Source organism: Castor canadensis, chromosome 9, assembly GCF_047511655.1.
Source record: "Castor canadensis chromosome 9, mCasCan1.hap1v2, whole genome shotgun sequence".
In the NCBI taxonomy this organism is placed as follows: Eukaryota; Metazoa; Chordata; class Mammalia; order Rodentia; family Castoridae; genus Castor; species Castor canadensis.
In genome coordinates, this window is record NC_133394.1 from 27,901,233 (window position 1) to 27,914,447 (window position 13,215).

Consider the following 13,215-nt stretch of genomic DNA (forward strand, 5'->3'; position numbering starts at 1 on the left):
GTTCATTTATCCGTTTATTCATCGTGTTCTCTCTTTCACTTTGGTGTTTATACAGTGCTTCTATGGTTTCCTTTATTTCTTCTTTTGCTTTTTCAAATTCTCTATTTTTGTTGTCTTGGAATTTCTTGAGTGTCTCCTGTACATTTTGGTTGACCCTATCCAGTATCATCTCTATAAAATTCTCATTGAGTACTTGTAGTATGTCTGCTTTTAAATTATTCTTGTGGGCTACATTGTGTCCTTTGGCATAGTTTATCTTCATTTTGTTGGAGTCTGGATCTGAGTATCTGTTTTCTTCATTCCTCTCTGGTTCCTGTACTAATTTTTTGCTGTGGGGAAACTGGTTTACCTGTTTTTTCTGTCTTCCCGTCATTGTGTTTGGTGTTGTTACTGTCCCTGTACTGTGTGCAATTGAGCATTTTCTAGCTTGTAATAATAACAATGGTGATATTTAGAATGGAAGAGTGAGCTGAGATGGAAAGCAAGAAGTTAAAGAAAGGGGGAAAACAAATACACAGACCAGAATGAGAAAACAGAACAAGGTATCAGACAATAAAGTTTCAAAGGTATAAACTGGAGCATTAGTGTACTAATCGACAGTAAGCTGGTCTGCGTCTTCCCAAGCCGTCTGGGCGCGGGCGACTGGTGGCCCGGGGGCCCTCCTGGTTTCTCCGTTCAACGTGAAGTGGAGATTCTCTGCACCAGCTGGAGGTGTGGAGGGATCAAAGTTATGCCTCTTCTCAGTGATTATGCCTGCAAAGTGTGTCTTCAGCATCTCTCCAAGATTTCACTATAGGAGGCTCACTTTCTGCTTCCTCCCTCTAGCCACCATCTTGGAATCCCCTCTGTTCTAAGTTCTTTCTTCTGGAGTACTATTTCTGGTAACTTCTTATTCACCAGGAAAAGGAGGTGGTACTTAGATCACAATTTTCTCTTCTGTCCTTTCTCCTGAGAGACGATCTTGCCCAACAGTTAGCTCTTGCCAGGAAAGTTTCCAGCTCCTCGGCGCAGTTTCCCCACCCCCAGGGCCAGGCCTTGGGGCGCGGCCGGCTCGGTGCTGCGTGGCTGCCTCTGCTCCCAGTATCACTTATTGTGTGGCTCAAGTGTCATCAGTGTGCTGGTGGGTCTTGAATCATATCTGACTCAGATACCCTCCTGAGTTCTCACGTTCAGTAGGCTGCCTTACAAAGATGGACTATCAGCTCCTCCAAGTACAAACAAAGGCTGTGCACTCTGTGAGGGAAAAGGCTGCATCCTCTCCCCTCTACCGTGTGTTTATGCACAGTGTCATGCTGGCTACACTATAGGCTTTCAGCATATACTTGGTAAAAGACTTAATAGCTGTATCAGTACAAGTAGATATTTTCCCAACTCCTAGCATTTATCCATGTGTTAATCAGCTTTCTGTTATTATAACAAAATACCTGAGATGATCATTGTTAAAAGACTAAAGGTTTATTTTGGTTATGGTTTTAAAGGTTTCAGTCCACTGATAATAGTCCCTTGTTACATTTGGGTCTGTCAGGAACGTATGGCAAAGGAAGCCCATTCACCTCATGGTCAAGAATGAAAGAAACAAAAGAGGCCGGGATCCCACAGTCCCCTTCAAGCCCCCAATGATCTCACAATAGGCCCTGCCTCTTGAAGGTTCCACCACTTTCCGGTAGCACCATGAGCTGAGGACACCAAGCTGTAAACACATGTGCCTTTGAGGGATATTTCAGATCCAAACACACTTGACTGTTTACTGATCTATAAGCTTCTTTAAACTGTTCTGAGAGAAGAAACCATGTATGTCTTGTTTGTAGTGGTACAACCTAGCACACTGTTGGATATACAGTAGTTGTTCAGAAAACATCTTCATTTTCCTATTCTATATATTCTTAAGCAAGTTACGTATTCTCTCTGAACTCTCTGTCCTTTATCTGTTAAATAGAAACAGTAACACCTGATAACTATGAGACTACTCAGTGGCCTATTTCCTTTAACTTTATTACAGTACAAAAGTTCAAATGTATGCATATAACTTGAGACTTGGTTGCTTTTACATGGAGGGAATTAGAAGAGATGTACTAGCTATGCACCATAACGGGACTTACTTGATCTGCATTGGCAGAGGTGTAATGCCCTCCTCTTCAAAAATGCCCAGGTTCTAGTTCATGATGTCTGTGAATATGTTGTTAATACAGCAAAGGAAATTAAGAATGCACATGAAATTGAGCTTGCTTTTCAGTCGACCTTAAGTAAGAGAGGCTGTCCTGGTAGAGCTTCATGTAAATCACAGGGGTCTTCTGAGTGATGCATTGTGAAAAAGATTTAACCTGTTGCTTCTGGCTTTGAAGATGGTGGAAGTGGCCATAAACCCAGGAACTGGGACATTCTGCAGAAGTTAGGAAATAGAAGGAAATGAACTTCCTTAAACCCATTGGAAGGAAAATTAACCCTGCCAACATGGTTTTCACTTGGCAATAATGATGCAGAGAACTATAAGGAAATAAACTTAATGTCGCTTTTATGTGAGTTTTGGGGTAATTTGTTACAGTAGCATAATATAGAGATTAATCAGGAAAAAATTTTAAATTGACTTGTCATTTGGTGATATTAAGGAAGGTTTTCTGTAAGTGTGATAGTAGTATTCTTAGAAGATTATTCTTATAAATCATACTGAAATATGGATTAAATAATAAATCTTGAGTTTGCTTCAAATTAGTTCAGAAATGGCAGAGGAATGAATGAGTGGTATATAGATGAAATATGTCATTAATGAAGTCATAATTGTCAAAGCTTGATTCTTTTTCTCTCTTTATTAAAGTCTACTGTTCTTTTAAATAATAAATTGCTTCCTTAGCATCCTGTAAAGATAGTGGTGGGGTTTTTAAAGCCCAGCCCAGTCAAAAAAGTTAGTGAGACTCCCATCTTAACATAAAAGTAGAGTGTGATGTTGCTTGTAATCCCAGCTACATGAGAGGCAGAGAGAGGAAGATCGTGATCTAAGACTGGAATGGGCAAAACCATGAGACCCTATCTGAAAAAGTAACCTAAAGCCAAAAGCGTTGAAGGTGTGGCTAAAGTGGTAGAGCACTTGCAGGCCTTGAGTTCAAACCCCAATACCATAGAAAAAAAATGAAGTTAATGAAGGAGAGAGGTTCTCACCACCTTTGTTGTTTAGAGAATAGCCAGTGGCTTTGAAGGTCTAGACTAGTTTTGTGGTGCTTAAATGTATTTAGTACAAAAGAACAAATAGGAATTTCAAACAAGATCCCATGGGAGTAGAGATTACCCACAGAAGAAGCCAAATTCAATGAAAGTTGCTCAAGATTAAGGCTGAAAAATCCAGAGATTAACTTTATCATATCTATGCATAAGCCCTAAATGCTGAGTCACAGACATTTTTTAGCAAGAAGAGCGTCAAAATTATTACTTCCTCCCTCATCAAGGTACTACATAAATTACTATTCAGTTTGAGTAAGTGATACTTTTTGTGACTTAAATTCCTACATTATGAAGCGGGGCTGATTGAGTACTCCTAATTAACGTCTTGTTAGAACTTTTTTTTAAAAAGACCCTTTTGTTACAAACAGGTAAATTATCATCTTCAAGAATCTCTAAAGAATCATTTTTTTTTCCTGTGTAAGAGTAGATGATTTTTACCATGGGTTCAGTAAATCTGAAGCACTTTGGTCACACTGCTGTCCATGGAAGATGATTTTGCTGCATGGCAGTGCAGTTGTCTACAAAATTATAATAGAAGCAGGACTCAATTGTGGTATTTCCTCTTTCCCAAGCCTCACCTTCTTTTTGTTGTTGTTGTTCATTTATTCACATGTGCATACATTGTTTGGATCATTTCTCCACTCTGCTCCCCCGCCCCACCCTTCCACCCTTATCCCCCCTTACCCCCTCAGTTCCAGGCAGGTCCTGTTCTGCCCTTATCACTAATTTGGTTGAAGAAATTACATAATAAGGATGACATAGCATTTTTGCTAGTTGAGTTAAGGATAGCTATGTAGAAAGATTCCTACTATTGCTTTCATGTACCCATTTGTCATGACCCATGTTGATTCAACTCTATATGATCTTTACCCTGGTTACTGATCCCCTGCTCATGATAACCTCTGTCACTTTAAGGTTTCTGTATTAGTTCCTCTGGAGTGGGGACATCAAACATTTTCATGTTTTGGGTTTTCTACCTATTCCTATATCTCCCGTATGTGCTCTCCCCTTGTCATGTGATCTGAGTTCAACCACATTGCTGTATTTGCCCTAGATCTAAAGTCCGCATGTGAGGGAGAACATACGATTTTTGGTCTTCTGAGCCTGGCTGACCTCGCTCAGAATGATGTTCTCCAGTTCCATCCATTTACCTGAAAATGATAAGATTTCGTTCTTCTTTATGGCTGAGTAAGATTCCATTGTGTATAAATACCGTATTTTCTAATCCACTCATCAGTAGTGGGGCATCTTGGTTGTTTTCATAACTTGGCTGTTGTGAATAGCGTTGCAATAAACATGGGTGTGCAGGTGCCTCTGCAGTAACCTGTGCTGCATTCCTTTGGTTATATCCCCAGGAGTGGCATTGCTGGATCATATAGACCTCACCTTCTTACACCTCCCTCCCCTGGCATGCCAAGTGAGCAGAGGCCAGGGATTGGCATCGATTGCTCAAAGCTTGCCAATTCCTGTGCTAGAGTGGTGAGCACTGTATTCATCTGGGAAATAACTGTGCCTTGGGAGTGTTCAGGGCTCAGTAATTAACAAGGCTTGTGTAGCTTTGTGTGCGGGCCAGTGTGCTAGCAATGCAGCACAAATGGAGGTGTGAGAATTTCTGTAGTATCCAAAGTGGTTCAACCAGGGCAGTAAAAGAAAGCAAGGATTTTCTTCCCAAGGAGTTGCAGCAGAACTTAGAACTTTTTTATATGTGTTTAAGATAGGGTCACGTGTTTGGTGTTTCATGTTTAAGAGTGGCTTCTTGTGTTAAATACGTTAGTTCCCTATCAACCTTCTCCTGGAGACATAGGCCAGGTGGGTTATGTCCTATTTACAATGACTAATGGATAAATTTGTCACTCTTCTTGCTAAAAATGTCTCTGTGACTCAGAATTCAGGGCTATGCATAGATAAGATGATAAAAAAGGCATATGGTAGATGAAAGGGTTTGACTTCCTTTAAGGTTTGATTTTCATATTTCCCAATTGGTAACTTTCCTTTTGTTTAAAATCCTGAACCTAGTCCACATTTTAAAAATATCTTTATGTGTAGACTAAAGGCAAAAAATAAAAAAGATGAAAATTTTCCATGAAAAGAAGAGGTCTTCTTTTCCATTTAATTGACTATTATTTTTTCACCTTCTGTTTGTAAGGCAGTTTTCTAGTAGTAGATAGAAAGAAGCATATACTTTTTAAGAGTTAATAATTAACTTGGGGGGAAAGACATTAACAGGATATTGATAAACAAATTATACAGGCACATGTGTTACAGATACTAAGGGGAGCAAGAGCGCAATTCTAGCTGTGATGACCAGAGGAGACTTTGAAGAAAAAAAGTGGAATTTTTGTTGTTGTTGTTAAATGGTACTGGGGATTGAACCCAGGGCCTTCCACTTACTAGGCAAGCACTCTACTATGGGAGTCATGCCCCAGTCCAAGAAAATGAAATGTCTATATGCCTTGCAGTTAAGAGACATTCATTTAGTGAGTATTAAGGAGCAATGAGTAAAGTATAGCACAGTGTTTAAGAGTACAGACTCTGGAGCCAGACCAGTTGGTTCACAGTTGCCCTTTCTGGCTGTGTGATCTTGGGCAGGTTCTTTAACCTTTCTTTACCTTGGCTTTCTCATAAAGCAAGCAAGTGGTACTAATTGTACTAAAAGTATAGACTGTTTTGAGAATTTGAAAATCGTGTCTTCAAATAGTGATTACACAAGTTACATATTAAATGAGTATAACGTAGTATGATGAGGACAGTGGTGATGTGTAGGGAGCATAAAAGGCAAGGTTGTTAAGAAGATTGAAGTGGGTTTACTAAGGGGCTGGACTATCAGGACTGCCTGCTATTCACTATTAGGGATTAGAGCTTTATCAGCAAAACCATATGATCAGAGTAGTTTTGGGCAAAACAATCTAGCATACTAGGTTGAAGAAGAGATTGGCAGCAGCGATAGTGGATAGGAGAATTGTAACAGTCCAGACTTAAAATTCAAATGATTGAATATGGGTTTGGGTTAGAAAGAAGGGATCATCTTGAAGACATTTATTGTGAAACAGTTGTTAGGGTCTGAGAATGAAGCATCAGAAACACAGGAGGCAGAAAGCCATGTGTTTTTGCCTAAGTGGGGGAATTCAAAATAGACTTCTCAGAAAAGCTGATAGTATGTGCAAGAAGAGGAGATCCATTTTACATGTCCTGGATTTAAAGACAGTAGCCGGATTTGGCCTTGAAAATACTTATCTGTGCTCCAAGAGATTTCAAGCCCAGGTAGAGAAACTAAAGAGCCAGAGAGTGGAGGGCTGTTCTGTGAGAGTAAATGAGGTAAAACAGAAGAAGGCATGCAAAGTGAATATTAGAGTAACTTTTTCTGCCACTTCTTTAAAAGAAAGTGTGAGCCTGAGAGAATGGAAACACATTTCTAATCCAGCAGACTTACTTGAAACATGAGCAGCAGTGGGGCTCCCTGGCCATAAAGTGCCTGTTCACAGATTGGGTGCCAGGTATAGTACTGTCAGAGATGTGCTAAGTGTCTGTAAATTCTGACCTTCTGGTCTATAATTGTATGTTATTGCAAGTAGGCTTTATTCTGATGAGGGAGAGTTATCCGTAACAGTTATCTTAATTCACCTTATATCTTTAATACAGCTATTGTCAACGTGTATGGGTATATATGTAAATGTGTATGCATATGTATGCATATACACAAACACACACTCTTAAATTATGTATATATATATTTTGTTGTTGTTTTGTTTTGTTTTTGTTTTTTTGGTGGACGGCGATGAGGGGCGGGGAGGGCAGTACTGGAGTTTGAACTCCAGCTCTCTGAGTAGACACTCTACCACTTGAGCCACATCCCTGACCCTAATTTGTGTTATTTGTATGCGTTCCATAAAAGTTCCTTCAAAAACATTTAAATGTGTTTTTTCTTTTCTCTTAGATTTGAATTACCTATTAGTAAGGAAGAGGCCTTTTTGTTGGTGTCTCCCCCTTACCTTGTTCACATTCATTCACTTTTGTATTGATTCCAGTTTATTCATTCATTCATTTCAGACACTGAAATGGAAAGTGATAGACAGTGATAATAAGAATTCTTGGGAACATACTGTCTGTTTGGGAAAGAAAAGACACAGAGTACATGCAGCAAAAGCAACAGTAGAGACATTCATGGAAAATTATGGGAACATAGAAGATAAACATTTGATCTAAGTGGAAGAAACCATGGGAAGAGGTAGAACAGTTGACTTCTGACCTGAGTCTCAAATAGAAAGTAATGGTTACTACGTAAATAGAAAGATAGGAAGAAAAACAACATTACTGAGAACAAAGACAGCCTGTGCATAGATAGACCCATTCACAAGAGAAAGTTAAGCAATTTGGTGTTGCTCTAGCATTAAGTGAAAGGCAGTATGATGAAAGGTGAGGTTATGCAGCAGAAAGAAACCACTGGAAAGCCTTGTGTGTACTTTTTAAGAAGCATGACTACCTTCACTGATCAGAGAACAGGGAGATCCTTGAAATGCTTCACAGTGACTTGTGATTTGGTGAGGTTTTAGTCTTAGATGGTCATGGAGAAGATGAATATAAGGAAGACAAGACATTTTGGCAAGTAAAGACATTGAGGTCCTAAACCAGGATAGCATTGTAGAAATGCAGAAGGGGAGGCAAAATCAAAAATTGTTTGTGATAAAAAATTATCAAGACCTGTTATTAACAAACATGGGGAGCAGAAGGAGCAAGGATGATTCTAGATAGCTGTCTTACTTGTCTTGGAATTGAATATCTAACCTACTTAGAGAAATTGGAAGAGAGAATATAGTGAGTTTGGTTTTTTTATCCTCAACACACTGAGATTTTTAGTGTGCCTATTATATATTTGGAACTAAGTCTAATTAATAATTATCAGAGATGTCTGGATAACCAGAAATGCATCACCTGTAATATTCACCTAACTATATCTCCTCTTGGAAGCAGATAAAGCATCTAGTACATACATTTGTCATAACTCTTTCACTGTGATGTAAGGCTTGGCTTTCTTCTCTACTCATCTGTGTAATTATGGCCCAGTATTTGGGTTATAACTTTACCACATGTGAGAGGGTGAGTGAGTGAGTAAATAGATTATATTAAAAATCAATTTGGTTATTAAGAAGTTTCTATTTGGGTATTCTCATTCTAATTCTTCTGTGGTTTATCTTCCAGCACCTTTTACTGGAAAAATCTCAAACAATGCAACTTCCTCAGGAGCAGGGGCACCAGCCAACTCTGCTGCGAGGCAGCCCCAGCCAAGTGACCAGGATACGTTAGTGCAAAGGGCTGAGCACATTCCAGCAGGAAAGCGAACTCCAATGTGTGCCCACTGTAACCAGGTCATAAGGTCGGTTGTTTATTTTTTGAAATTTTTTTGAGATTACTTAGTACCAATATTGTGATTTAAAAATATTCTATAATATTTGTAATTTTATTGGTGAAAAAAAAGTCTTGCTAGCGTGTCTAAATACCAGTCTGAGTAACCAAAATGCTATCACTTAATAGAAACCATGTTATGTCAGAGTTTATTTATTACTATTAAACCTAAAAATATAACAACTAAATACAGATAATAATTAAAACCATTGTTTTATTCATTAGGATAAAGCAGTGCCATACTAGATTAAAGTGGATAAACATATGCATATATTTGTTAGGATTATTTTAGTGAGAAATAATTCTGGGCCCCATGAAAATAAACTAAAAATACTAATTGTGTCACTTATTAATTCCTATCAGAACTAGGGAAATAGTGATGAATGTTACTCTTCAGAGAATAATAAAATTTTTAGACTTCAAGGGACGTTGAAGATCATTTATCTCAACTATACTGTTTTACAAATTGTGGAAGTGAGGACTTTCATTTAAGTGAAAAATAGCTAGTAGCATAAAATGAACTTTTGAGCCCTAGAGAAAAGAAGATTGGATTTTCAAATACTTCATCATTGAGAGATATTTATAATTACCTTCAGATCTGGTCATAAATGCTTTAAATCAGGTTATATCCTGCTTTAGTAAAATATTTTTGTCCAAATCTATTTGACTGTCTCTTAAACTCCTGAAAAAGAAAAAAAAAAAAATGCCCAGAGAGCTTAAGTCAGTATGCAGTCCTGGAATTTACTAAATCTCTGAGCATTTTTAATGAGTGGCTTTTATAAGTGTTACAAGTTGTAGTTGTGAATGTTGGTTGCAGGTGTCTCACCAAAAAGACATGTTGTCTCCTTGTAAGTTGCCTGCTGGAAGTAAAAAAAAAAAAGAAATTATTGGTTGAAATTATTACTCATGCTCTTTTTATTTTATCATTTCTAATATACTTACATATTTATTCATTATTTGGGCCACCTGCACCCCCACCTCCAGGCAGAACCTGTTCACCCTCTTGTTCTCTAATTTTATTGAATAAAAAACATGTAAAACAAAAAAGAAAAACTTAGCTTTTTTGGTAGTTTCAGCTAAAGATAGCTGTACAGGGAGATTTCTGTATTGTTTCTGTGCATATGTGTATTACAACCCAAATCGGTTCATCTCTACCAGATGTCTTCACTAATTCCTAATCCCCTTCCCATTGTGGCCTCTGACAGTTTAAGATTACCATATTCGCTCCTGTATCAACCACATTCAGGTTTTTGGTTTCCTTCATTTTCTGTATTCCTCCCATGCATGGTCTCCCCCTATCGTGCTGTCCATGTCCAATAATATTACTGCATTTGTTTTAGGTCTATCATCCACACATGAGGGAGAACATTTTTGGCCTTCTGAGCCTGACTAACTTTGCTCAAGATAATGTTCTCCAGTTCCATCCATTTTCCTGCGAGTGATAAAATTTCATTCTTTGTGGCTGAATAAAATTCCTTTGTGTATAAATATAACATTTTCTTGATCCATTCATCAGTAGTGGAGCATATTGGCTGTTTCCATAACTTGGCTATTGTGAATAGTGTTGCAGTAAACATGGGTGTACAGGTGCCTTTGTAGTAAACTGACTCACATTCCTTTGGGTATATCCCTAGGAGTGATATTGCTGGATAATATGGCAGGTCTATTTTTACTTTATTAAGAAGCCTCCATATTGTTTTCCATAGTGGTTGTTCTAGCTTACATTCCCACCAATAGTTTGTGAGGGTTCCTTTTTCCATGTAACCTCGCCAACATTTGTAGGTGTTGTTGGTGTTCTTGATGGTAGCAATTCTAACAGGAATGAGGTGGAATCTTAGTGTGGTTTTGATTTGCATTTCCTTTATGGACAGGGATGGTGAGCATTTTTTCATGTGCTTTTTGGCCCTTTGGACTTATTCCTTTGAAAAAGTTCTGTTTAGTTCAGTTGCCTGCTTCTTTATCGATTCATTGATTTTGGGGGAATTTAGTTTTTTCAGCTCCCTGTATATTCTGGTTATCAGTGTAGCTCTAAGTATTTTCTCCCACTCTGTGCGCTCTCTTTAGTTTAGTGAGCATTTCTTTTGTTGTGCAGAAGCTTTTCAATTTCATGTAGTCCCATTTGTCTTTTCTTTTCTCTTAGTTGCTGAGTTGCTTGAGTTTTCTGCTGAGGAAGTCCTTGCCTATACCTATTTTTTCCAGTGTATTCCCTGGTCTTTAGTGTACTGACTTCAAGATTTTTGGTCCTTAATCCACTTTGAGTTGATACTAGTACCAGGTGACAGGCATGGATCTAGTTTCACTTTTCTGCAGGCAGATAACCAGTTTTTCCAGCAATATTTGTTGAAGAGGCTGTCTTTTCTCCATCGTATGTTTTTGGCACCTTTATCAAAAATTATAGGTGGGCATAGTTATATGGGTTCATATCTAGGTCCTCTTCTGTTCCACTGGTCTTCGTATCTGTTTTTGTGCCAGTACCATGCTGCTTTTATTTCTATGGCTCTGTAGTATAGTTTCAAGTCGGGTATTGTGATACCTCCAGCATTGCTCTTTTTGCTCAGTAGTGCCTTGACTATTCACGGTCTTTTGTGTTTCCAAATGAAGTTTAGATGGATTTTTCAATCTTTCTGATTAATGTCATTGGGATTTTGATGGGAATTGTGTTCAACGTGTAGATTGCTTTTGGTAGTGTTTGCTCATACTCTTGTCCTTTAAAGTTTATCTTATATTGAAACAGTTGAAACAGTGGCTTCTCTAAAGATGAATAAGGTTAAGACTCACATTTTCTCCTCTACTATTACATAAATAGTGCTTAGAATAATAATTCTGTGTAGTATTTAAAATGGAACCCAAGAAACCTCAATACTTTAAAAACCAAATATAAATACTCCTTTCCTTAACTTACCATTACTTAAATAGCATGTCAAAAACAGCATATAATGCAAGATAAAAGTAGACTAGTTTTTTTATTTTAAAGATACAGTATTCATCATGGCATTTTTTTCATATAGAGAAGCAGAAAGAAAAAAATAACTTCATACATAATCCCACCTTCCAAGATAACTATTAGTATTTTAGTTCAAACTTTTAAAACATTTATGTATAAAGACAAGTATTGTTTTCCAGAAATAGAATCATAGCATGGTTTTTTTTAAAACTGTTATGTTTCACTGAAATTTTATTATTCAGAGCAAGTACCTGCTTAATAAGAATTAGACAATAGCAATGGTAGTATTAACAGTGGTTTCGAGAAGGAACAAATCAAGTAGAGGTTTCAGAAGTCTAATAGTCTCCAGTATTCAGAAAACACTCAGTAAATGTTTAACCAAACAGATAATGCGTGATTGTAAGTTCATTCATGGTTCAATTTAATTATAATGTCAACTTGATGAGTCGTTTTCCTAAAAGTGCTTCCATAAAGTTACTGTCTTACTGAAATAAACTAATATAAAATCTAGGGTGGTGTTGCTTTATTCTAATAAATAAAACAGTGTTTTTAGTTGCTACCTTATAGTTTGAGGTTTAATATTCATAAAATAAGCCCTGACTTATAACATGGCTTCTATAAGTGATAGTACTTTGATTGCCGAGACTGGTGGTTAGGGATACTGTATTCTGAATTATAACACTTCTTATGGAAACAAAAGTCACTGCTTTGTGTGTTCTTATAAGCAAGAAATTGCTGGATGAGTTAACAGTATGTCAAACCAAATTAGTTACTGATTCATGTTGTCTGTCAAATTCTGTGATATACTATAGTCACTATTATTAGTGCTTCTGGAAACCTAATTAGTATGAAAAATATGAAGATCAAAATAGAAATTATACTTACATCCCTACCTGCCTTGATTTCAGACTTAATGCTAGGCCGTGAGACAGTTTAATGCACAGACATCCTGCCCTATGAAATAAATACATATTCTGCTAATAAGACGAGTGGCCATCACTTATTGCTCCTTCACCTGTAAAATTTGACATTGTTCTGTATTACACAGCACTCACTATCATTTAAGCATTAAAGCTGTATTTACTAAGGAAGTTAACAGCAATGGGGATTAGTTTATGTTGAGATCATATAACAGTAATTAACATAGCACATTTGCGAGGTGCTCAAATGCTAGTGCTGCTTGAATAAATCGTGGTCAGTTCAGAGGCCTGCTCAAAGCATAATTCTAGTTCCTGGCCCCATGTCAGTATTACTTACCAAACCAAGGAGGTATAGCTCAAGTGACATTCTCTTGGACACCTGTTTTAAAAACAAGCTGCAGTTGCAGGCTTAATTCTTTCAACACAGAATATTATACCCTGGAAAACTCTGAGAAGTGTAACTCTTAGTTTATAATTCTTATTGTTAGTTTTCCACCATGTAACTTACATTTGTTTAAAATCATATTGTTTTGTATTTGCTTTTTTACTATTTTAAGTTTTCAAAAACAGTTTTGATGAAAGTTTTTGTATTTTGCTTTATTGGGGTGTTTGTTTGTTTTAGCAGAGTTTGATTGCTTTTGGAAAATGTCAAAAACCTGATTATTAGTACTGAACTGGTTGTCTTTATAGACCATACTTAGTTTAAAACTCCATAAGATAATTTTATTTGTATCTAAT

General features: G+C 37.3%; 1 protein-coding gene across 13 annotated transcripts in view; it reads left to right on the plus strand.

Annotated features, from left to right (window-relative positions):
* Pdlim5 (PDZ and LIM domain 5) overlaps nucleotides 1–13,215 on the plus strand; it is a 208,052-nt gene that overhangs the window by 168,527 nt on the left and 26,310 nt on the right. For all 13 annotated transcript variants that reach the window (XM_074041379.1, XM_074041380.1, XM_074041381.1 and 10 more), the window contains one exon: nucleotides 8,410–8,584. In XM_074041379.1, the coding sequence (XP_073897480.1) occupies nucleotides 8,410–8,584 (175 nt within the window). The remainder of the gene's footprint in view (nucleotides 1–8,409; nucleotides 8,585–13,215) is intronic.